At 43.9% G+C, this 27363-nt stretch overlaps 1 protein-coding gene across 1 annotated transcript in view; it reads left to right on the top strand.

Moving 5' to 3' along the window:
* ctif (CBP80/20-dependent translation initiation factor) overlaps nucleotides 1-27363 on the top strand; it is a gene marked incomplete in the record, with an annotated part of 115302 nt that overhangs the window by 47944 nt on the left and 39995 nt on the right. Inside the window, 1 exon segment of the mRNA NM_001078866.1 lies at nucleotides 26190-26627. Coding sequence (NP_001072334.1) covers nucleotides 26190-26627 — 438 coding nt within the window.

Genomic DNA, 27363 nt, shown 5'->3' on the forward strand with positions numbered 1-27363 from the left:
AACAAGCCCCCTAAGTTTGCGCTCATACACTTGTACAGAAGGGAACTGGTATCATAAAGAACAATGATATTATGCCCAGACAGATTAGGGCCTAGTTACACCCAGGACTGGGGTTACTAAGCACAATTCAGCCGGAACAGCCCCCTAGTTTGCTCATAGCCTGTACGAGAGAACCATTAAAACTTGCACATAGTGGGATCTCCCCTGTTACTAAAGCAATTCAGCAGGACAGCCCCCTAAGTTTGCGTCATAGCCCTTGTTACGAACATTACAGTAAAACTATGGCAGATTAGGGATTTCCCCTGTACTAAGACAAGTTCGCGGAACGGCCCCCTTAAGTTTTGATCACGTGTAGCCTGTACCAGGATCCGTACAAAAAGCCATATGCACTATAGGGGATTCCCCCTAATACCATATAGTCTCAAGAACAGTGGACTGAGGTGGCCAGTGGTTATAGCATCAAGCATTGAGATCTCATATGGAGTTAAATTTGTATATCACTTTCTGCAAACCAGCAGCCTTTTATGTTAACTTGTATCCATGTATGGGTCAGGTTCAGGGGAGTGTTAGGTGTTTAACTATCGCACCTCAGCAGTGAACAAGGAATCCAGCCATTGGTGAAATCGCAACAAATGGCTCCCACTGGCATGACGTATCCTCTATTAAAGGCCCCAGATATGTGTGTTACAGCACAGTTTAAAAATATGAATTTTGTGTATGGCCTAAAAATTTCTTAGTTTTTTTTATCTCTTCGTCGTGATACCAGGACAGAAAGACAAATCCGGACCTACAAGAACTCATGCAGACCCACATATGATAACATCACATAAACACTCGATTAGGCCCGACAGTTGACGACAACCAAAAAGTGGTGTGTGCAGCCCGAAGGAATCAAGCAAACGACCGCAGGTAACTAGTGAACACAACCCAAGGCCTCCATTGGTGGGGCGTGGATAGTTAAACTAACTGCTAGTCATAGACCATATACTCACATTGGGGTCGAAACCTGCGAGAGAAGGAAAGTGCATAGTATAATACTCTCTACAACAACTTGGTTGCAAAGAAAATGGTCCTGTCGTGTGGATTGAGGTCACGCTAGCTTACAAAGAATACAGGACGCGCTTCTGTTTCGAGACTCTGCGCTGTCCTTCTGCACAGATACCACTCTCCTCGATGGAAGTCATCTGGCATCCTTAGTGACGGTCAATGGTAATTCATTCTTCATATGTCGGCGGCCCCAGAGCCAAGCGCAAATTTTCTCTTGTTATACATATATAGTTTTGGAATCAAGCTTGCGAGCCCTTTGCCTTAATTTACCTTTTTAATCCTCAACATGCCCTCTCGAGCTAATAAATCGTATTAAGCTGCAGCCAGACCATTCTTCGTAGGAGCATTGGGTAAAAAAAGAACTCTGAAAGTAGCCTGCAGTGTTTACCTTGTGCTTGACCGGGAGGGATGTGGAGCTTCGGGCTAGCGCTGTAGCATATCTTGGGAGCTCTGAGAAGCAGATTGCGCCACTTTAGGTTAATAGTTGACACTTATACCCAAGACTGTGTAAGAAACATTAGCTTGGGAGCATATGAGCGCGGATGGAGAGCTAACTAGCGCTCATGAGGGTACTTACATACTATTAACTTAAGTTAGAAGGAGCCTCTTTACATCCTTACTTCAGTCAGCGCATCTGTTTGTTACTTCCATCTTGCCTCCTTGTATCAGATTAGGATCTGTGCCACTGTGACAGAATGCGTCTGTTATAATTAGATATCCTAGAATCTCAAGCGCAGTCAGAAAGCAGGGACAAGGGACTGCTGCTTTGACATGGGCTGAGGATCAAATAAGTATCTGTGGCGCAATGTGACAGGAATGCTCTGGTTATCACGGACTAGTCTACAATCAGCACCAGTTCTTAAAGCAGGGCAGAATGAATGACTTACCACCCCCTACCCTGTTGCCTGGTGCATTTATATCGATTGCTGGATCATCTGCAAACTACTTGAGAAGATTCCTGTGCCACTCTGTGGACTAGAATGCCTCTTGATATACGGAAGCTAGATCTCAGCACATAAAGCAGGAGCAGTGACTGTTGCTTACACGGGGGGGGATCAGTTAGGATCTCTGTTGCGACCACTGTCATGGACAGATCATAGTTCTTGGTTTCAGGATCAAGACCTTCTATATCTCTCGTCGCAGCATACAACAGGAGCAGGACTGTGCACTGTTCTTCAATGTGGGGGCATTCAGAGAATCTGTGACGCACTGTGTGATCCCAGAAGTGCTCTCTCCTTATCGTCAGATAGCACACCTAGAATCTAAGCAAATAAGAGCAGACAGACTGCTGAAATAATACAATGGGGGGGAAGGGGATCAGATTAGAGATCTGTCCCACTGTGAACCAGAATTGTCTGTTGTGTATGTATAGTAGTGCTGTGAATCTCAGCAAAATAAAAGCAAGGAACACAGAGACAACGTGACTGTGAATAGCTCAATATTGGAATGTGGTCGCGTGCGGGCACGATAGAGGAATTCTGTGCCCATCAGTTTGACAGAATGTAGAAGCTGTAATTTCAATGTAAGGGCAATGTAACTTGTTTATCACTTTCATACATATAGATCGCCGTTAACGACCTTAGTTCAATATTGGTCATATCATGGCATTCGTGTCCTATATGCCGAGATGTCTCATCAGACATTTTCCCTTAGATTGGTGCACCATGGACATGGCAGGCGTAGGACGAAGCGTAAAATGAGCGCTATCATCATACAGCTCTTTATGACTTCCCAGCATTACCCCACCCATTTGCACCTTCTAGAGGACCCCAAAACCAAACGTCTAAACATGAACATGATGTCGATCAAAAACATGATGGGAATGGTTTATTTTGCCTTCATGGACATCCAAGAAACGAAGAACTCAGGCCGCTGAGTGCCTGGTGCAAGTAGTCAGTGTGTAAAGAAAAACCGCATCGGTAGCAGTTGAATCCGGGTTCATTGTTGAGCACTTGTAACTAAATCCTCTCTCATGTAAACTGTTCTAGGACTCTGTTACATAAGATCTTCTAATAAAGAGTGGTATAGGGTATTATATAAGCAATAGTTCCTATAGTATCTAACTAACACAAGCTCAGGCTGCATACATGTGTGGGGAGCTAAAAAACAATTGCATCATAAGCCACACATTATCTTTACACTAAAGTCCGTACAGTGTCTTCCCATGTTTTTGGTAGTATAGAGGTATTGGATCGATATCCAGAGTGTATTGCCTTTTCTGGTCCCTATAAGAGTATTGCTGAACGATAAGGGCTTTTTTCCGCAATTTGGATCTTCAATACTTAAAACTGCTAAAAATCCATGAAGTAACATTCTCTCGGCATGTATAAAATTATTACCAATTAGGGCTGCTTGCTGGCAAAAAATAACGAGGTTAATATATATTATCGTTGATGTTGGGATACAAGACTACGTACTAGGTTTTAAGCGTGCTAAAATCATGTTCAATGCGGAGAAAAAGTGTGAAATACAAGCTTACTTATAACAATTAAAATAAGGCCAATGATAGCTGGGTCATGTGCCTAGTCTAACAATAAGATAACTCTAGGTAACTTCTCATAATATCTAGCTCTTAACATAGGTATCTGTCGTTTATCTTATAAGGATAAAAAAGGGAATCAGTTTGAACCCGAGTTAGATAAGAGATAGGGCTGTTAGTCTTGCCCCATATATTGATGTAATACTATATGTCTTAGTTGGGTTCAATAGGTACTGGTTTTATTATTACAGGAGAAAAGAGTATATAATTCTAAAATTTGAAGAATTTGTTTGTGGACAATGGAGTCTATGGGCAGACAGGCCTTTCCGTATTTGGAAACTTTTCTGGATAACGGTGTATAATGGATTCGATATACCTGATCCTGTTACAGCGTTAGAACAGCACTCGATCTCCATACCATATGAGCCCAGCATGCAATTGGGAGTTGTCGTGCCCCCCTCCACCTCGATTCCCCCCCTACCCCTTGTGCAATCCGAAATTGGTAAAGATTTATAGCAAATATGCACTTAAACCCATGGAAAGATCTGTCTGTTTTTAATTTCCCTTTTTCCGAATCGACTGTGTTTCCGGTTCTGTGTGGGATACACCGATTAAGGTATGTAACGGCAATAAATGTTGAATTTTTGTCACTGTGGCGATACATCCAGGCTTACATTAGAGCCGCCCATGACACCCAGCAGTGCATTCCTTTTCTAGTTTCATTTCATAACTGTAAATGTACAGCGCGAGCTTTATTGTGGAGTGGTGGACATATAATTGCTATTGTCTGTATAATTTAGCCCTCCTCCGTGCTACAATAATTTTCGTTGTGGTACCATCATTATTCAACCACTGCACTGGCTTGCTAGTGGTTTAAAATTTCGCAATCCATGACCCCAATGCACTAGATAATTATTGAAAAGCCTAAAGGTGACAGCTGTGTCACACTTACGATGGTATCACCAAAGGATATGGTCTTGGCGGGATTCCTTTCACAGCTGGTCAATCACTAAGGCATTATTGAAATACCTAAAGGAAACAGTTCATTGTTCGATGAGCTTGCCTGCAACTCGCCGCACAGGGTGTTGGTGGACCAGTCACTAGAATTGATCTCATGAAGTCCTGCAAGCTCCAGTCACTTGGCATATACCATCAGGTTGTATGCTTGTGCCCAAAGTCAAAAAGGTGTGATGTATATCCTATGTACTTTTTGATAATAACTAAAATGATCGTAACCCAGTCTCGCTATAGGCGGGAACCAACCATATATCGTTGGTGTGTAACTCTTTTCTATATCAGCTTATAAAACTCTAAAATGGTATACTCGGTCGACTAAATGACGTGATAGTTTGTTCAAGGGTTGATTGGGGACAGCATTTTCACTAGGTACATTTATTGAATTTTAGCACTCTCAAGAATGGATAACAGTCTCTCGCAACTCTCTAAATGTGGGGGCCAAACTCTAATGGTTTGTCTGGTGTGCACATCACTAAAATTATTTGAAAAACCTAAATTAACCAGTCACTAGTGGGCAACCCAAGGTTGTTGGTGGGACCAATCACTAGAAATTATTTGAAAAACCTAAAGGTAACCAGTTACTAGTGGGCAACCCAAGGTTGTTGGTGGGACCAATCACTAGAAATTATTTGAAAAACCTAAAGATAACCAGTCACTAGTGGGCAACCCAAGGTTGTTGGTGGGACCAATCACTAGACATTATTTTAAAAACCTAAAGGTAACCAGTCACTAGTGGGCAACCCAAGGTTGTTGGTGTGACCAATCACTAGAAATTATTTGAAAAACCTAAAGTAACCAGTCACTAGTGGGCAACCCAGTTGCCAATCACTAGACATTATTTGAAGATACTAAGTAACCAGTCACTAGTGGGCAACCCAAGGTTGTTGGTGGGACCAATCACTAGACATTATTTTAAAAACCCTAAGGTAACCAGTCACTAGTGGGCAACCCAAGGTTGTTGGTGGGACCAATCACTAGACATTATTTGAAAAACCTAAAGATAACCAGTCACTAGTGGGCAACCCAAGGTTGTTGGTGGGACCAATCAATAGAGGGCATTCTTAGAACATTGTGGCCATTCACTAGACACCATACCAAGGGTTTTAGTTTGGCCAATCATTATATAACAAGGGCGCTTGAGTGACTGTACATTAGATTCGATGTCATTGTGTTTGTTGTGTCTACTGTGCTATACGGCTGGCCCTACTCGGCCAATGGCTGTGTACTTATTTCTAGCGGGGGGCCATATTGGACATAGTAACTCGTATCAGATATCTTGTCTATAGCTACCCCCATCGCAATCAACGGTTAGAACTGAAGTGCCCAAACGTGTGAGTAAGTTATTCTCTCCACTCATGCAAAAGTGGACCATCATGGGGTACATTATCCTACAGGCGTTGTATACCAGTCACCAACAACTATGAGCGGGCTTTGGGTGACCTTCAGCTCTGCCTAATACTAACATTTCACGTTGTGTAGCCATTTAGTGCACTGTTTGGTGGAGCGAGTTCAAATTGATCATTTATTTCAGATTAGGCTCAAATGTAATCTTCTGAATATGGGAAACAAGTTCAAGATCTATGATTCATATTATGTTTGCCACCATAAGGTCTGTTGGCCATATAAAGATCAACCTTAGACAAATATACCTTCTATATCGTCTTGTTATGTGCACTAAACACTTAAGATCGCTGATTATTGTTCGTTCACTGCAAGTAATTTACCACTGGGCTGAATCCAAAGTGCCATGTATTATACTTCCTCTTCATTTTATCAACTTAACGTTCCTCTTATCAGATCGTTTAGTACTCTGCACGGCTAAGTGCCTTGTATGATCTGTACAATGGCGCTCTAGTAAAATTGGGTGCAGCTAAATGGGAGCTGGAATTTGCCCTGTTCACCTAACTCAGTCCTGCCTAGGAATGTCCCTTAGTGATAGTGCATTCTTAGAATGCCCTCCTTGAGTAGTAATAGGTCCGCTCAGGAAGCTCTCTCTCGCTAGGTCGCTAGTTCCGATGTGGCCTATGTGATATTGCTATCTATCGTGGATATACAGTCATATTGCATACGCAACCGACCCTGCTCGCTATAGTCCTCACATGATCTCTCGCACCTATGATCCTGCTCCTAAGCAGAAATATATAGAGCAGCACTCCTTCCTTCTGCATCCCTGGACTTGTAATTAAACTACTACCTCATGATCGCTCCTCTTACGTAGAGTATCTAGCTCCTAATCCATGCGTACCAGTAGATCTCTCACCAGCACCTAACTTGCCATATTAATGTCATAATAGATTGCTCCATCAAGTGACTAGTCCAGCAGAACACCTATGGATGCCTGCCCTACAATCTGTGCGATATAGATTCCATAATCGACAGAATACTCAGCTACCTTCTGAGCTGGTGTATATGCTCCTCGCCGTGTATGCAGACCTCTATGATGGGTTATCTCAGTCGTGACGACAGATGCCATAATCTAGCGATGCTCTACTAGATCCGCACCTCAGATGGAATAGCCTCGCTCTAGATGTGCTCACACCGACTTGCAATTCATGTCTACCCACGTACTACCGACTGTTACGTAAGTTGCTTCGTCCGTCCTTTGGAATGGACCTCTCTGAGTGCGCAGATACTATGTCTACGCAGATGCCATCAGAGTAACTAGTAGCCTGTCTGTGGTGACATGCCCATCTCTAATTTACTATGTCTATGCGCCTGCGCAATGGCTGACATAGGCTCACTTTCTCCTGTCTTCCCTATGGTATACTTAGTCGCGCCCTCATGACTATTATGTTAGTCTGTTAATTGTAGTGCCTACTAGTCACGACTAGTTCATTGTCCATGAAACAGTGTCAGAATTAGACCACTTACACTCATACGTGCTCGATGAGGTTCTACAGTTGGAAGATGCCCCTCTCTTCTGACACCAACTAATAATATATGTATCTCGAATTGCCGTCTTAGTTGGGGCTAGCTCAAGCTAAAAGGTACCTACAAATTGAGTAATGGCTCTGCCCTCTCTAGTGAATTGACTCATGATACGAGAGTGTGCACCTCGTGTGTGTGGGTACTACCACGGGAATGCCCCTCTAGTGACTCTTACATTCTGTTGTCTACTACGAGAAATAACCGTCTAGTGGAATAGTACTCTGCCCTTAGTAATCTGCCCTGCTTAGATGATATGATCATGTCTACGGAGAATGCACCTCTCAGTGATAGTACATGTGCATCTGACTCTGTAAGATGCTCAATCAGTAACTTAGTCCTGATCCTGATGCGACATGCCACATCTACGTGTAACTATTTTCATGTATATTTGCAGATACTGGCCCACTATGGAAACTAGGTCTATGATCACTTTTTGAAATGCGCCACTCCATCGACTGACAAACTATACGTCATTCCTATGAATTGACCCACTTACTTAAACCAAGTGTGAACTAGTAAATTGTGTATACCCCCATGCTTCTCTCTAAGTATGATGCTCGTGAAGTATTCATGTACAAACTCGATAAAATAGTTTTCTAGTAACTAGCTCCTGTCCCCTTGGTGTGTGTGATGTCCTCTAAGTGATTCAGCGTTCTGTTATTGAATGCCACGTTCTAGTAATAGTCGCTGCATTGGATCCACCTCATATTGACTATTCCCTGACGGACATGCCAATGTTACACTGCCATATTGAAATAGCCTCTGTTTCATAATTGAGTGTTCACCCTTAGTGCGTTTGCTTATCTAATGTACAAATGCGCTCCATAGCTGGACTAGTCATAGTGGTCTCTAGAAAATGCGCCCTCCATTCTCAAGTAAGCGTCTTTGCAAGAACGTTAAGGTAGTAGCATTCGATGAGTGTCAAAGAAAACAAAATTCCTTCCTTCGAACCTCCAGATTGAGCGAATCGTGTCTATTGTATACTAGCCCCATTCTAGTTCGAAGTATGAGATTCTGCCAAGGAATGGCTGCACTCTTAGCTTTAATCTGGTTCATTATTTATTATCGAGAGCATACTACCCTCTAGTGGCGATTAGCTTCCTTAGCTGGATGCGCGCTTCTCACTACTCAGTATCATGCCGATTAGCGACTGACCAGCCTTCTGAGGTGAACCATAGTATATTATAATATTTTTAACGAAATACCGCCGATCCATATAACTGGTGTAATTAGTATTCCGTTTCGCTTCTTGATCAACAATAGCTATTGATACTAACTATTAGGTCTCGCTGTCTAGTCGTGTGCTCTCATGTGAGTAAATCGACCTTTAGGCTCTGGGCAATACAATAATGCCAGTTGTCGTGGATCATTCTCCCATGTATTGCTGCTGAAAAGTCACATCGTGTGTACCAAATGCGGACTATGCTCTTTATACTTACCATCAATTGAGCTCACAATGGATCACACTTGCATCGCGCTGCATGGCCGTCGAGTGAGATATGGAAATGGTTTCACATACGTCCCTAAACAAGAATCCACATCTAGTGAATAACCTCTAGTTGCTCCTTAAATTCGCTCTTTCTTGAATCACCTCTAGCTTTGGCTATGTGCTGTGTCCAGATGACCACCTAGAATATCAAGACATATAGGCAGACGGCCTTTCAGCTGGCTTCCCTGATGCTTCTATTGTAATGCTGTTCTGATATGTGTTAGCTTGGTAATATAGTGTTTGCTTTCATGTCTGCTAGGTAGAAAGATGGTGTTTAGCGTCGGAATGTTGCCCTCTCAAATCGGCCTTAATTGATGTCTCTCATGATATACTGATAGCCCATTCTCTACCACGATCAGGGCCTGGAGAAGGAATCTTATTGGGCTAATGAAGTGCACATCATTCCAAATGTTAGTCTCTCATTAGACTACGTTTGTTCATAAATAATCTCAATCCTACAGTTCGGCGGTATCTTTACAAAGCGCCCCTGGTCGAGTGTAAACCTCCTGAAATTGGCAGGACATGAACTTGAATACTTAAAGTATACGCTCTTCAAATCTGAAATACTCCCAGAGACTACATAATACTTATTGATATCTTACGGACTTCGCCCGATGCAGCAAGCATGAGCATTTGAGGGTCGTACTCATCTCAGTTGAGGAAGTATAGGCTTACAACAGTTAGGTAAAAAGAACAATAATTCTACGCTTACTGTTCCACGTGCTCGAGTATGTTATATGTATTCAAATATGCGTCGACCCTCTACTTGTTATATTTACTGGCGCATATATGCGGTCGCCTCAAGAGCACCCAGGCCCAAGTCCGCTGATTATATACGGTCACAACCACCTATAATCACACTATATCGCCTTTCACTCTTCTGTCCACTTTCTGTGGACTCTGCTCCCTGCCCTCTCTATGCCTCAGGGCCACATTGTCGGACACCGCATTTATATAAGGGGAAACAGGAAAAAAACAGGCAATTTGGGACGATTCCTTAGAATTTCCACCTATGGGAACACTCCAAAGTTACAGACAGAGGCCTTAAACCCATGATCTTCAGGCTACCGCAGTATACAACTAGGCTATCCCGCCCTGCTACACGCCCCGCCCCCAACGGAGCCCAGGACGAATATGAACAGTTAGATACAACAACATCACCTCTATGATAACATTTGATCTATTTCTAGTAACATTTGCTCAAACTTTGACAATCAGTATGGTGGTGTGTCTCGACCAAGCGTAACGACCTGCTAACCAACATCTAGCAGTACTAGAATGATGTATCATTGGTTGTTAATCCTACTTCACTTTTCCATATGAAATACAGATTCTCTTAAGTGCCAATATTCCACCACATATATACGATTATCCAAGACAGCCATTCAGGTTCATACTCCGCCCTCTATGGCGCCTGGCTCGGAATATCGCCCGCATACGCGTACCTATCTTCTTCCTGCTCTTCACGTGACTCAGCACGAAATTGCCCAAGTCCCGTTTCCCCACGACTAATCCTATTCCCGCCCGCGACGGGGCTGACATATACTCAAGGCACCTCATTCATCTTACATGTGTATTGAAAAAAACCTATCACTATGATGACTCTCGACTATTCACACAGCCCCAGTACCTCCATTTTCCAGCGGCAGTTTATTCTCCATTAATTACTTATAAACCATCTAGTCCGCTCTCATTTGCCCTTCTATCTATACCTCGTCATGTTCAGTATCCGCCCACAAGTGACTTTTCCAAGAGGCGTGTTAAATTATCCACTCACAACTTAAGGTACAATAGCTCATGCATCCTCTCCTCTAACAATATTCTTTACTCCTGCGCTATCCCAACTCTCGCCCCCAGTCCCTTCCATCTGAGGGTCTACTCCTATGCACCCCATCTCGCTAATAGATTATGAACCATTCATTCGTCCTACTCCTTACATTAATCGGATAACTGCTATCCCACAGCTCCCAACCAGTCCCTTCCCAGAGTGCTAGGTATTCCCCCCACCTGCCACATAGGCCATCTCGTCAACACTAATGTAGATACGTTGCTGTCTCGTAGTCTCTCTCCATATAGGTACCCTAACCGCACAGAGGCTACTCTCACAACTACCCCATGCCATTCGACTTGCACTAAGCTCGCCCATCTAGGCTCCTTATAAAACTAGCTCTCTAGCCATATACCTGCATGTGTGCCCACTGCCATATATATGCTCATATGATATTGGCTAGGTTTTGCACATCCTTTAACTCTAGCTCCTTTAAATACTTTTTAATGGCGGCACTCTGACAGAGGTTTCATAAATAGGTGCCAATATGATAGGCTCTCTGGGTTGGTCGAGTTGCTATTGCATGCTACGACTAGTACCCAATAGGCTACATGTGTCCAATAACTATGTATATCTGTGACATAGGGTGGATTTGTTGACACACGTATTCATGCATGTATTTACATTATTCTCTAATTCTCTGGGCTTGGAATGTCTTCAAGCCGTCATTTTCCCCTTCGTCCTTCTTGATTTCTCAGCCTGAAATACGATCCCTTAAACTGCTGAGGAATTTATCCAGAATAATGTAGGCATATTAGATGTAATGATTCACCCACATGAGAGAGAGCCCGGATTGTGTAAGGTCTCTCTCCAGTTGTTGGTGCTCCTTTTAGTTAGGGGCCCCCAGCTCCGCCCCAAGACCACGCTAAATACTTAGTGTATACCAAGCAGAAACCATTGAATTATATTTACCGTAGTTCATTACTCTCTCTCTTTCTTTAGATTATTGTATATTACCTAGATTAATGTGTATTATTAACCATAAATTGTGTAGAGAGGTATAGCCCACGTAAAGGGTCCACAATTCTTTTGTCAGGATTTTAGGGTGTCTCATTCTCACACTGAATAGGCACTGTAATACCCCCCAGGGTCATTATGTTTTATTGGTCTCCTCTCTCACCTGCTATAGTATGACCTATACAAATAATAACAAAAGCGAATGATGGGGAGGGCGCAGTAACTCTGGACCCTGGGTATATCCAGAAAGCTCGAATTACGGGGGTTCGCGCAATTCACCATTAGAATAAGTTATAATTCAATATTTATTCTGAACTGTAAAAAATTATCCCTTTTCTCTTGTATAAAAAACAGTTAGTGTAACGTGTAGCTTGGATCCTAGAAAACTCAGATTGATAAATTCATAAGCGCCCCTATTGGGGCCACCCTCCAATTGGGTTTATTTAATGTGGTTAAATGATGTCCCTTTTCTCCCCAATTGTAATAATTAAAAACAGAAGTTACCTATTGTACTTGATCCCAACTGAAGTCGTAGTGAATTACCCCTTATTGGGGGGGACTGGGAACAACAAGACCCGAACAGCCCTATTGGGTGTGTTTTCATGTGTGAAATATCCTTTGCTCTGTATAATACAAACACTAAAGTACCGTGCTACTCTTTGATCCTCATAACATATAGAGATTATTAATTTAACCACGCTATTGATTGAGAGGGCAAACAGCAACTACTAATGAGGTGTATCTTATAATGGTCTCTAATGATTTCCTCTTTTTTTCCCTCTTGTAAACCTATTAAACGTTTGTAAAAAAGATCCTTGCTCCCTTGAATACCACAACTAGACAGTATATTAACCCTTATTTGGCGGCAGTAAGCAGCTACCTATTGGGTTGTGTAATATACGATCCGCGTTTAAATGATTCTTTATTTCAATGGTAATAATAAGAACTCAAGTACATGTACTGATCTCTACAATCAAGGATATTAATTGACCCTCCATATTAATTAGGGTCCGGAACAGCCTACTTGGAGTGGTTATTCAGGCTTTAAATGATTCACTTGTGTTTCATCGTTCAAATAATTGAAAGACGCAAAGCGGTACCTGTCATACTTGAATCCCCATACGTAAGATTATTAATATTTACCTCCACTTAGTGGAGTGCAGAGTCGAGACAGCCCTATTGGGTTTATTTAATCGGTTAAAAGAATTTCCCTTTTCTCTGTAATATAAAACATAACCTGTATTGATCCCAACTAGATATAATTACCCCTTATTTGGGCAGAACAGCCCTATGTGGTGTAGGTAACATACTTTATCTTAGTCCCATTATAAAATGATATCCCATTTTTCTCACACTATTGTAAGTAATACATAATCTCTCGTACTCGTTTACATTTGATAGCAACTAAAGACACATGAGAATAATTACCCTTATTGGGGCACAGAACAGCTAAGTGGTGTGATATAACATAATTTAAAAATGGTCTTCATATATGATGCCGGCTCCTTTTGCTCTCATGATATATAAACTAACACAGTCACCTAGGGTTTATCTCTTAGATACCCACCTATCATATTTCATACTTACCCCACATATGTGGGTGAGCAGAACAGGACCACCTATTGGTATTTTTTCTCAACTGGTCTTACAATAATATAGACGAATTGTAAAGAATATGGAGGAGATACTCCATTATTTAAGAGTAGAAGCTCTCTATTTTTCATGCCCCCGAGAAACCCTCCAGCAACCCCCACTCGGTAGTTCCCCCCCCATACCTCTACTATATAAGCGTGCACTCTTTCCCCTACTCAGTTATGACTTCCCCTATTAGAATCGTGAGTGCTTTCCCATGGTGCTAGTCCTTAAGAAAATATATCTACAAAAGCTCTCTCGAGTTTCTTGCTTTCTCAAATAATCCATGACAACGTTGAATACATGTAGTGATGAGAGGGGCTCGCTGGTGTTTTATGAATTAGAACACTTACCCCTAGTTTCTCAGAGTGGGCTAAAGGTATAATGAAGGCAGCCAAACAACTATGCCTCCGCGGACAGTCTGTTTCGCATTTCGTCAATGATGTCTCATAATGTATATTCCACCAGAGGACTTGTTGTGGCGGTTTTGGCTCTCATAAAAGGTGTCGAATCTTTGCTCACAGCAAGGGGAAACGAAGCGTGCCTCTGGCGCTTGTGTTCCCCCCGTTGCTTAGGTAAGAAGATGACTGTCAAGAATCCGAGCTGAGACTATAATGTTGTGTTTTTCGTTTTTTATCTCGCGCTTTTGGAGATCTTGTGAATATGTCATTAAGGGAAAGTTTCTCTCTCATAAACCCAATAAAGTTCAACATCTAAAGAGCCCAATCGTAAGGAAGACTATAGAGGAAATTAGCTACACATTAGTCAGCTTACGGTGCTCTCCTTCATATCAAGGCTAGGCTAGCAGCTTTTAGAAGACTTGTCCCAACTGCACCTAGTTGCTTTACGTCTCTGCCCATAGCTATCAGAGGAGGTTAAGCAGATCGGGGGTTACCAATTTCTAGCGTGGCAACAAAGGGTGGTGAGGATCGCATCCTTTCAGCTGTTATAGATTGGACCAGACTGAGAGATGGATGTCCACTATTAGTGCAAAATGTACATTTTATTAGATGAATCTCATGTTTTCCTCTCTAATAGGCTCATCTTTTTGTGAATGAAGTATATTTATTGGATGGTATCTGTTCCTACACTGCGCACAAACGATATATTATTAGTATGTCATCGTTGTACTCGAGTCGCTCTCTGGTTGGCCCGCATCTTCCAGTGTGGATATAATGCATCCCCTAACATTACTGGATAGCTACTATGGTTTCAGCCTCCATCTACATAAGGTTCCATCCTGTTGCCCGTGCAGCACTCTTTCCCATTCGTGGCTGCTGATCTTTTTATCCCAAGACAACCATGTGTGTTTCTCAGTACTACTCGTATTGTTCAAACAGCGCCGAGAGTGGTGACCTGCAGACTCAGTATTGTCACTACCTCTCTATGATAGTCACCCTGTCAAGCCATGACGCGACTAAGGCCTTCATTCAACCTTGGCACTCCAGTTAACTTCTGCACATTTTTTCTTTGTGTCTCCTCAAATGGCAATAATCTTTACCTAGAGGGAGCACCTGAACAGTTTTTGTGGAAAGTAGGGGACAATTACTGGGGAGCGCCTCCAAGTGAAATGGATGATACTTAAGGCCCTTTCGACACCAGGACAGAATCTGTGCTCTCTTCTGCTTTTCTTTTATCCTGTTTTCTATTCTTTCTGTCTAGCACGTACTCTCGCATGTTTTCACCGGCGCTAAGTGTCACACTGGCCATGAGCCAGTAATAACAACGATCTTAGGACTGTCTCTCACAACTGTTGTTGCCAGTAAATCTGTAATAATTAGTCAATTTGCCCCTCAGCCTGCCTCAAATATGCCCCTTTCCTAGTGTGTATATTATTATTAACATTTATTTATACATAAGCATGACCCCAGACAGTATCCGGCAGCGTGTACAAGTAACATGGTGAGTATGTGCCTCACCCAAAATTCGCCATCTACTAAACAAGATAGCTGCACGACTAGCCTTGCCAGCCAGTGATACCAGGAAAAGTCCCCCAGTGAGGCCTAGACGTATGCTGCTGTCACCGAAAACTTATAATTTTCGGGTGACAGTGTCTTGGTCCTTACCCTCCTACCTAGTTTCCTAATATACGGAACTAGAGAGGAGAAGCTAGAGACAGCTTCGTAACTGGGAAAGAGTATGAGGGGAGGAGCAGTAGAATATGAATAGTTTAGAGGTGGGGCTGATGGGTCGTAGGTCACGTTGTGTAAGGTTCACGGCATGACTCTGGCTCCGATATTCGAAACGTCCTGATATCTTTACTGGCCATCCAACCCTCATTTTCAATGTTAAAATAGTGGTTCATAGAGTTAGTCTTACTCCCTTACACTTAACAAACTGAGATGTCGAAGCGCACAAACACCCCTTAGAGACCGCTCAGGCTCACCAACCAAGTCCACACGTTCCAGTGTAAACCAAAGAGAGGGGTTTTGATCAGTTACACATATCTCATGGTGTTTGTGATTCGACAGGTGTGGATACGGTCGACACTTACTCTAGCTCGCGCTTACACTTATAGAGCTCTAGCACCCTTACGACGACTTGAGGAGAGCAAGCATCACTATTCAGATCTTGTGGCAAATGTGGAAGGGAAATTTGACGCAACTATAATCTCTCATTCAGGCTTGTCAGAGGGAACATCTGTAGATGGAGTGCGCGGACAGCGGCAGAAGCAACTTAGATTTGCAGTACACATTGCTAGCCCTAGGATGTCGGCATAGATGCTCTCTACATTTCTAGCCTGGTTGACAAGAAAGAAGCACCCGCAGTCCCAAAGCCCGATTGGTCCTTCTTTGTTTTTCTTCCTGTTTCTTCACATAAAATTCATTACAGGATGGCGATTCATTTTCTCTAATAAAGATTTTTATTACTATTACATACTCCAGAACAATTCCTACCCATGCCGGGTGCTGTATGTAAAAGTATTGAGCTGGAGCTTCTTGTACTGGCACATCATCCAATAGACCTGATAAGGGTACAGCAGATTCCACTATCTTATGCTCCAGAATTCTGTCTAGTGATGCTAGCGCTCACTTTAGGTAGAGCGGGCGATCCTGTACTTGGGGCCATCTGGCTCTATCTTTTGAAGCCGGATATCGGGGCTGATTGGCTGTCATTTGCCCGAGAATGGTACTCAAATTCTGAAAATGTGCTTTATTGTGGCCCATCTGTACATATGGGCACTTTATATATAGCCATTTGTAGCTACCAAACATGACCCAGAGACCATAAACTCATGACATATAATAACAATATGTACGAGAGAATCAATTGGCTTCTGTTGCTAGCAATTTGACATGGGATTGACCTCAGAAGCAACAAAAAATTGGATTAGCCAAGTGACCGTTGCAACGAATCGTAGTTTCAATAGAAGAATAGCTCCTACTGCACGATAATCTTTAAAAACTTATGGTGCCTCTGTCGCTCATCAGCATACCGAATGCTCTAAGTTTGGGCTTTGTTTTTTGATTGCTGCTGCAATCAGAAGATACACTATTAAAGGCTGCGAGGTTTGCTATCAAAAGCGATGTTCGTTATACTATAGCACTAGAATGCCATCCAGTGCTTTTCCATAAAAACACCACACATTAATGTTGATCCAGTTCCACAAATAGACCGTGGAAACAAGCTATGAATGTGTTTGTCCGTGCAGCCATCGACCGCCTACGCGACTCTGCATCGTTTTAATACTCGTCTTGTGCGCTTGCCGAGAGCAAACCATAGATCATTCTACAATGGACTTTCCCAATATTAAAACTTTTTCACTCTTTTTGATTAGCCATATTAAAACGATCCCGTTCCCACGATCTAAGGTCTCTATTTGCACGCTTTTGCTAATAATTTAATATATTTGTGTATTTCTTTTATTTACTCTCGCGCGCTTTGCTCTCTCTGATCTCTACGCTCTTAGTTGATTCGGCAGTTCTGAAGTGTATAGAACATAGTAACTATGGTGGGCATAGAGAATGAGAAGGCTTGACGGGCCGGATCGTTATTGTAACGCACTTAGAAGCCTGAAATTCACAGAGACAATGACGAGGGTGATGTTTCAGGCTATGTATGGCTCGCAAGGCATCTCACACCTGCTACGGATTCCTGACCCCAGTCTGATGGCCCAGTGGATTGCACATGGGCGATACTATGATTTTTTAGCAGGTTAACAGATTTGTGAGTTTACAAAGGTGCGCCTCCCTGTCATTGGGTTCAGATGCCCATTAAGTTGCAACTATTGGGTTGTTTGCATACCTCCTTTGTCGGCTATGACTGGCATCTGGGGCTGCTTTCTGCATCCCACTCCGCTTTTTATAATGTGATTCCTATGGAATGAATTACAGCTTACCGCGCAAGTTTGAGTCCAAAACGCCACAGTCTCTGAGGCCTTCTGTGCGTAGTGCTGTGCAAGTGCACAGCTTTGTTCTGCCTCAGAGTATGGACGCCATAGAGAGGCCTAGATCAGGATAGGTGCCTGGTCAAGAATTCGCATTACTTTTGGGGTTACATTTGCTTTTCTGGGTACTTTTTTTTTTTCCTGCAGCAGATAACTCAAGCTTTAAGTCCCCATGTGTTCTACCTGTATGGAATCCATATGCCAACTTGCACTCCTTTACCCAAGGATCCCCAGCCTTTTTTTTACATGTGAGCCACACACACAGATGTAAAAAGTGTTGGGGAGCCACACAAGCATGAAAAAAGTTCTTTGGGGGCCAAATAAGGGCTGTGATTGGCTATTTGGTTGCCCCATGTGGGCTGCTGGCCTGTAGGAGGCTCTGCTTGGAGTAAAACTGTGTCTCTGGGCTGCCAGAACTTGCTTTCAAGCCAAAAATTTAAAAATGGCACCTACTTTGAGGCCACTGGGAGCCACATCCAAGGGGTTGGTTGTCATGTTGCCCCCTGGGGCAGTGGTTAGGGATCACAGCGTGAGTTGCTGGTAGCAAGGAGCCAAGTGCCTATTGGCGCAGCCTGCAGAGTGTACTCTGGGAAATTCTGCCAGGTAAAGATGGTGGCAGTGCCAGGGTTCCCCTGCTTAAAGAAAAGGTGAAGCAGATTCAGGGCTCTGACTATGAATGAACTAGGAAGGAAGCGCAAGAACCTTCTACGGATGCAGGTAACTTTAAAGAGGTTGTTCACCTTTGAGTTAACTTTTAGTATGATGTAGAGAGTAATATTCTGACACAGTTTGCAATTGATCTTTTTTTTTTTATTACTGGTAGTTTTTTTACTTTTTGTTCAGCAGCTCTCCAGTTTGGATCTCAGTTATCAGGTTGCTAGGGTCCAAATGACCTTAGAAACCAGGGAGTGGTTTGAGAGAGTGACTGATACATGAAGAGTGTTTTGGCTGCCAGGGTCAGTGACCCCCATTTGTTATCTGGAGTCAGAAGATGAAGGCAATGGTGCGTGCCAAGGGAAGCAGTATGGAATAGTATTTAACCCTTTATGAGCCAAATATGGAGAGACGTGTTTGTGCCAATTGGCTTTGGGGAACGGCTCATCAACAGGCTTTGTTGTGACTGGGCATTGGCCATTAATTTACTAAATTTCCAGGCCTGACCTCGAATCAGGGACAATAACAGCGACGCGGCATTCTGTAACAGCACTAATATTTATCCCTACCTATCTCTCTGTGTGTGTGTGTGTATCATGGGAAGGGTGGGAAGAAGGGGTGTTTATAGCAGAGCAAGGCAGGAGAGTGTTGTGTATTGGGAAAGAACACCGTGTACCCAAAAACATGCAGATTAGACATCCCTGCACTCCGACGGTGTATTTCCCCTTTAAAGGAGAAGGAAAGGTAAAAAATAAGTAAGTTTATCAGAAAGGTCTGTGTAAATACAGCCATAAGCACTCACAGAAAAGCTGCACTGAGTCCTTTATCAAAACAATCACAGGATTGCTTGTCTCCTTTTTTGTAAACATGTTCTTAGGGTGTCTGACTTCCTCTCTCAGAAACATCCTTCATTCCCGGGGCCAGAGTCTGCGCAGATCTCTCATCTCTCCCCTCACTTGCTCCCCCCTCCCATAAGAATTCATAAAACTCCCTTCCCTCTCCCTTAGGAATGTGTGATCTGAGCTATAACGGCTAGAGCTGCAGCAGGAAGCCATGAAGACCAAGCTAAAATGGCAGCTGCTATCTTAAACAAACGGAGAAAGCTTCTAGGGCTCTTTACGGTAAAGCTTTCTGCAGAATAAATACATTGTTCTAGGTGGCACTAATGTGGCAGATCTTTTGGCAGTAAAATGCCTAAATGACTTTCCCTCTCCTTTATATGTATGGTATAGAATGTCCTGTTCTTAGAAACTTTACGGTTTGATGTCAATTTTTTTATAGTATTTTATAATTATTTGCCTCAATCTTCCACCTCTTTCCAGCTTCCAAATGGGGGTCACTGACCCTGCAGCCAAAACCTATTGCTCTGTGAGGCTCCAGTTTTATTATTATTGTTACTTTTTATTATTTATATGTGTATTCAGTCCCTCTCCTATTCATATTCCCATCTCTGGTTCAAACTATTGCTAGGGAAATAAGACCCTAACAACCAAACTGCTGCTTAAATACCAAATGGTGAGCTGCATAAAGCTGAATGAAAAAAACAGAATATATAGAAAATAAAGACAAATTGTAAATTGTCTCAGAGCACCAATGTCTACATTGTACTAACTTCAAGGTGAACTAAAGGTGAATGTTTGACATCAGTGGTGGGGCCTCTCCCCCTCTGTAATGTAACTGGGGGGGGGCTGTTATAGCTATCCAAATTTCTGTTTGTTATAAGCACATGCTCTCATCCTGACCAGTTAACCCCGGTGTAGCCAACTGGTTCCAGTTAAGCCCGGTGTAGCCAGTTGGTTCCAGTTAAGTCCTGTGTAGCCAACTGGTTCCAGTTAAGCCCGGTGTAACCAACTGGTTCCAGTTAAGTCCTGTGTAGCCAACTGGTTCCAGTTAAGCCCAGTGTAGCCAACTGGTTCCAGTTAAGCCTGGTGTAGCCAACTGGTTCCAGTTAAGCCCGGTGTAGCCAGTTGGTTCCAGTTAAGCCCTGTGTAGCCAGTTGGTTCCAGTTAAGCCCTGTGTAGCCAGTTGGTTCCAGGTAAGCCCAGTTTAGCCAACTGGTTCCAGTTAAGCCCAGTTTAGCCAACTGGTTCCAGGTAAGCCCAGTGTAGCCAACTGGTTCCAGTTAAGCCCAGTGTAGCCAACTGGTTCCAGTTAAGCCCAGTGTAGCCAACTGGTTCCAGTTAAGCCCAGTGTAGCCAACTGGTTCCAGTTAAGCCCAGTGTAGCCAACTGGTTCCAGTTAAGCCCAGTGTAGCCAACTGGTTCCAGGTAAGCCCGGTGTAGCCAACTGGTTCCAGTTAAGCTCGGTGTAACCAACTGGTTCCAGTTAAGCCCGGTGTAACCAACTGATTCCAGTTAAGCTCGGTGAAACCAGCTTGTTCCAGTTAAGCCCTGTGTAGCCAACTGGTTCCAGTTAAGCCCTGTGTAGCCAACTGGTTCCAGTTAAGCCCCGTGTAACCAACTGGTTCCAGTTAAGCCCAGTGTAGCCAACTGGTTCCAGTTAAGCCCCGTGTAACCAACTAGTTCCAGTTAAGCCCAGTGTAGCCAACTGGTTCCAGTTAAGCCCAGTGTAGCCAACTAGTTCCAGTTAAGCCCAGTGTAGCCAACTAGATCCAGGTAAGCCCGGTGTAGCCAACTGGTTCCAGTTAAGCCCTGTGTAACACACTGGTTCCAGTTAAGTCCAGTGTAGCCAACTGGTTCCAGTTAAGTCCAGTGTAACACACTGGTTCCAGTTAAGCCCAGTGTAACACAGTGGTTTTACATTTGGCAGGCTGAGCACTTTAAGAAAACAAGGAGTGAAGAAGAAGAATAATCCCGAATCTGCAGGAGAGACCTCTGTAAACACAGAACTAGGGCACCAGGTTCTACGAGGGAGGCCACAGGGCCACCATGTTGGCTATTACCCAGGAGACACCCATGCAGCATACAAACCCCATGCAGTTTGGAATTGAACTTACTGGCCTTTACCATAAATGTATCTTACTAAAGAACTTCATTTGCTTTTCATACTTAACTGAGACAGAAAAGCCTACAGAGAACATAAGCTGACGGGTTGCAGATTGTACAGCCCAACGTGGCCCTTGGTCCCCCCCCACCCCAGTTTTGAAGCCTACCCTGACCCCCTGTATCCTGCCCCGTTAATCTCTCCTATGGCTATGGCAATGATAATTCAGATGACAGCTCTCATCCTTGAACCGTTGCTGCTATCTTTAGACCCCCCCTCTTTGCAGCCCTCATAGCTTTCTATTAATGAGCCTCTGAGTGCCGCTACTAATAGCCTCCCCGAGCGCGGCGTTATTCTTAGTTAATGGGAAAGTGTTTTACGACTGATGCTGATATGTAATTATAATGCTGAGACATTCCCGAAAAGCTGTGGAAACGAGATGCAAATGTCAATAATGTACGCGGGCAAAAATACACTTTATACACTCGCTGAACAAATAAGCAGGGATTAGCCTATCCCCGAGTTCTGCCAGCTTAGAAAATGAACAATATGGGTGCCGGTGGTAACGCCGGTGAAGTAAAGATGGCCGTATGCTTATAGATGAGCAGGCGTTTACCCATTTGCCCAACGTGAGTGGCGATAAATGTTGACCCCATAGTAAATTCAGGGCATCTGGGGGTAAGGGTCGCAAAACAAGACAATGCAGTCCTTGCCCCAACGGAATTTAGAACCTGCCCAATCAGTATCTGATTTTCTGCCAGATATCGGTCAGACAGGCCCCATACATGGTCCAGTGCGATGCCAATAAGGTCTGGAAGGACTGGAAGCTTTTATAAGACCGTGTATGGCCACCGGAGAAGCCAAATCGAGGAATAGCCACAGATACGTAGGCACAGTCTGTGCGTTGGAGTTACAAGACCCCAGAAGGACTCATTTTTTAGGCTCTTATAATCATTTAATTGTCTTAGGGGGTCATATATTTAGTGCAGGGCAGGGTGCAAAGTGAAGAAAAATGGGGTGCAGTCAACCATGTTCTTTGCACTTTGTGTCCACCCTTGAGCATGAATACACTGCTGCCTGTGTTCTGCTGCACTGTATTCATAAGGGCTGTGGGTGGAGCCACATAATCCTCCCCCTCTTATACCCTAACTTCCACGTCATTCACAGCCCTAGTGGGTAGAGATTGCAGTAGAAACCTGTACTTACCCCCTGTCAGTAAGGCTGGGCTGCCTTGCACCAACCCAGCATTTTAATGGAGGGGGGTAAGTTGAGATTTGGGTTCAAATAATTGACAGGTTGAAGTCGGGGAGTTGAGATATCTGTGGCACTTGTGTCCGGGGTAAATCTAAATTACCCTTCTAGTGTCCTCCAGTTTCAGGTCAGCAGGACCAGAATAAACCTTCAGCCAATCAGAGTCAATTAATTATTTTTCTGTTTTTGTTTTTTTACAAGTCTTTTATTAGGGCTGTTGAAATGCACTGTGCAGGTTATAGACCTATGTGGAATTGTACCTCAGCTATGAGAAACAATATGGCGGCTCCCACCTTTATGTGTGAATACAAATAGACAGAGAAGGAATGTTCTGGGTACACAATAAGCTCCTGTCACACTTTGCTGCCCTTTGAGGGAATGAAATAGAGAATTAATGACAGACTATGAGGATTCTGGGCTGGCAGCAGGCAGAATATGATTTCTTTCTGTTCTCCTGTGGAAATGGAAGCATGAAGGGAAAAATGTGTATATTTGGGGGGTGTGAAGCTCTTCGGAACTGTGTCCTTCTGTGCGAGTGTCAGATCTCCCAGCTATTACTTGGAAATGCTCAGAACACCGTGTTCCTCGCTAACAAATAATCATTCTGGGTGCAGACACTGAGCTCAGTGAATAGCTGGGGAGGTGAGAAAGTCATGCCTTCGGCTCGCACCGCCTGTTGTGACTTCCCCACACCCTTTGTACAACTCACACACTTTGTTCTGTAACTCTATGGATTGTAGGCAAGGGGTAAAGGAGTGCACCATAGGGGAAGGGCAGTCAGTGGGAGAAGGGACAGGCAAGGGGTGGAAAGGGACAGAACTTGGGGTAGACAGCAGGGTCCTGAACCCTGGGTGCAGTTGGAGGGGAAACAGAGAGCTGTAAGGGGTAGTCTGTGTGGACTGAGTCGAGGGGTAGGAGGCTGTTGGGTGTGTTTGTGTGGATCAAGAAGCTGGGGGTTGAGTGAGTGGGTAGAGGGGGCAAGAAGACAAGACTGGGTACTGGGCCAAATAGTATTGCCTTGGGCAATGCTAGGGGGGTACCTAGGACATTGCCAAATGTTAATCTGGTACTCGACACAGGTTACATGCCCTTGCACATTGTTCAACTGATGGTACAAGTCCAACATACATAGGGATCCCTGCCCCTCGGCAAGTAATAAGTGTAGGGCTCCCATGTGGCAACACACACTGTGCCCTGTGCCTAAAGCCTCTATGTAGCCACAGTTGGCACAAGCATATTTGTTTATGGCATTTTGATGGGCGCAGGTTTGGACTTCAACCTGCCATCCCTGACTGAGTTGTCTTCTTTCCTAACTTTGGCCCCTGAAGAGCAAAAAGTGAGAGGGGTAGAAGATAGGAATGGAAAGAGCTGGAGGGCATAAAAATGGGGCAACAAGGAGAAATGTGGGCAGAAAGAAAAAGGCACAAGAGAAGAACTGAGACTGAAGAGATAGTAAAGAGCAATGAGTATAAAGAGATAAAGGAAGTGAGGCCTACCTACACTATATATTTGTTCCAAAGGAACCCCAGTATTTCTGTGGATACTAGATTACTATGTTTGTTAAATAATTTAGAACCAATGTGGTTCTGTGTGGGTTACATAGTAACATAGTAAGTTGGGTTGAAAAAAGACATACGTCCATCACATTCAACCATAATGCCTATATATAACCTGCCTAACTACTAGTTGATCCAGAGGAAGGCAACTAGTTAAAGGAGGGTTATATGGAATATATTTCCTCTGCGTTGGTCAGTCCTCCGACATGGGGGTGTTGCTTATCCTAGAGTGCCTCTTGGGGCCCCTATTCAACCATTGCGTCTCCTCCTTGCCTTTGAATGAAGCCCGGCTAGAGTTTTGTACGGTAAATGATACTTTTTAACCTTGTAATTCCCACCATATGTTGGTTCAGTAGAAGGTATCAGTCACCCCTGCTGCTTTCCATCAACGTCCTCAAAAGACTTGCACTTGCCATGCAAAAGATTAAAGGGATAGGGTTTGAAAAACATCCCCAAGACCCCTTCCCCTGGGGTGACTGTTTATCTGTTTATCAAAACGCCCAGTGGTAGAGCCGCCCCACCTTCTAGGCCTGATTCTATGTTAATTGACATATATGGTCCACAACTCCTATATACATACAAAGATGGCTTTCGTCTTGCAGTATCTCCAGTATGTAGATATATTTTGTATTATATCCGTGGTAGAGAGAGGCCCCATAGCTAAGCCCCCCATGGAGACACATGAAGCCTTGAGCAGCTGGCGTTCCAAGCTTCTTCCCATCAACTGGCAGTGAAATATTGCAATAGGAAAGCCATAGAAGCAACAGGGCTGTATCTGTTACAGACTGGGCTGTGCTTGAACTTAGGGGAGACTGACAAGGAAAGGTGTTTTCATTTTGTCTCAAACGGATTCATCTCCAGGCCCGAGTGAGTTATCTTCCTCATGGTGTCAGGAGGTCATGGTCTCTGCTGGATACAAGGTACCCTCTAGATTTCACGCTCCGCTCTCACTCAAACACTTTAATTTGGAAAGCCTGTGGCAATGGAAACCAGTTTTTCTGTCGGAGAAGCACATTTTTTATTATATTTTCTGCCTCCCACCCCCAACGCTTGTGTTTAGAAGCGTATTCTGTGATGTCTTGGGTAGAAGCAAAGATGGCCACCATGGGTTGTGAAGCTTTTGAGAACTTCAAGGGCAATGTTTCCCAATCTGAGGGTTTAGTCCCTCAAGGAGACACCAGAGCCTTGGTTAGGGGAGCCCAGTTTGGTGAGACTGCCTATTTGCTTAGAGATGCCCCTAAAGGTCCATATTGGAGGTCAGTTAAGGCAAGAGTGGGTTTGACTTGGGCTTGACTTTAACTTGGGTACTTGGCCTGAAAAAGTAACAACCTCCACTATAGGATGACATTATTATCCACCACCTACCTCTACTTCAGAGAGAATGATGGCTATGTGGGGTTTTTGTCCTGTAGTCTATGAGTGTTTAGTTCTTACCATGTGACTGCTTCATAAAGAATGATGGGTAAGTGGAGTTTGTAGCCTGGGGTTTCTATAAGGTACTTTATTTAGGAAAAGCATTTAGAAAAAAATACCTACCCCCTCTTCATTCTGTGCATGTTCGACCTTTCATAGAATCTGTTACTCATGTAATCCGCAGCCCCTCTCCTCCTGATCCCCCCCACAGAAGCTGCACCCCAGTAGTTATTCCAATGGCTACCAATCAGCAGTTAGAGTTGCATAGACTACTACAAATTTGAAGAATATTAGGAAAGATCTAATTGGCCTGAAACATAACATTTGTACTTGGATAGAGAACTGGCTGAAGGGTAGATTACACAGAGTGGGGTAAATGGAACATTTTCTAATTGGGCCAGTGTGGTTTGGGGAGTACCGCAGGGGTCAGTCCTTGGGCCTTTACTTTTTAACTTGTTTATTAATGACCTGGAGGTGGGCATAGACAGTACTGTTTCTATTTTTGCTGACGATAGTAGTAGATTGCCGTGGGCAAATTTGCCCAATGTTGATAAATGAGCCCCAGTGCCTATGGTAAGGTGTTAATAATGAATCTTGTGCTTCGTAGGAAACAGCAGAAACCCCAAGGAGGAAATAAACAGCCGCCGTCCCAGCAAAATGACCACCAACCAGCCACTGCCAAACACAACAGTCGGGAGCACCAGAGACAATACCACGGGAACCCACCACCGCCGCACCCCTCAGGCAAGCAAGGCCACCATGGCTACAGCCAAAACCGCCGATGGCACCACAACCAGAAGCACCTGCCAAATGACCTGCAGAGAAATGCCAAAGAGACTGACACCTTAAAAATTGAGGACGCCTCTGTGTGTACAGTGCACATCCCATTGGACATTCACAGCAACACAGACAGCACGGAAAGGCACTGTCCGCCGGCCAATGATTCCGAGGCGAAGCGGAAAGAAAGTATTCAGAGCAGAGACAGGCCGAAAATAAGCCTCCTCCAGTCCTCAAAGGACAGGCTGAGAAGACGGCTCAAAGAGAAGGTAGGGTGCGGGGCATGCTGGGATGGGATGTGGGGTTCCTGGGAAGGAATGTGGGGTTCATGGGAAGGCATAACCCTCCAGTAAATAGGACTTATACGGTAACATCAGAGAGAAGGATTATGGGAGATGGCCATCCAGCCATGGCAGCTCAGGAAATACTGGGGGTCATTTATCAACACTGGGCAAATTTGCCCATGGGCAGTAACCTATGGCAACCAGTCAAATTGTTGCATTCATTGTTCTACATGCAGCTGGCTGAAAAAAGGCAATCACTGATTGGTTGCTATGGGTTACTGCCCATGGGCAAATTTGCCCAGTGTTAATAAATGAGCCACACTGAGCCTTAAGGCTAAACCAGTGACAAAATAATGATATATTATTCACCTTCTAATATCTCCAGCGGCAAATTCAGAGGGGAAATGATATAGTGGCCCCTTTAGGAACAGGCAATGTCATGTATATTTAACCCCAACTTAATGTCACTTAAACGTGGAGTAATTTCATCTTCTTCCCACTGGGAAGGGTATCATAGCGGGCTCTGTATAAGACTGGGTGGCTATGGGAATGGGTGCAAGAGGCGCAAGCAGTCTCCTCCTATTCCCTGGCCAGGGCCGTATTGCATTAACAACTACATGAAATATTCTTTATCCTTCTATAGCCCTCGCTGTCACTGTTAATTTAAAGGGGCAGTTGGCCTTACAATTAACCATTCGCCAACTGTTACCATTTACTATTA

The sequence above is a fragment of the Xenopus tropicalis genome, chromosome 1 (assembly GCF_000004195.4).
Source record: "Xenopus tropicalis strain Nigerian chromosome 1, UCB_Xtro_10.0, whole genome shotgun sequence".
Classification (NCBI taxonomy): Eukaryota; Metazoa; Chordata; class Amphibia; order Anura; family Pipidae; genus Xenopus; species Xenopus tropicalis.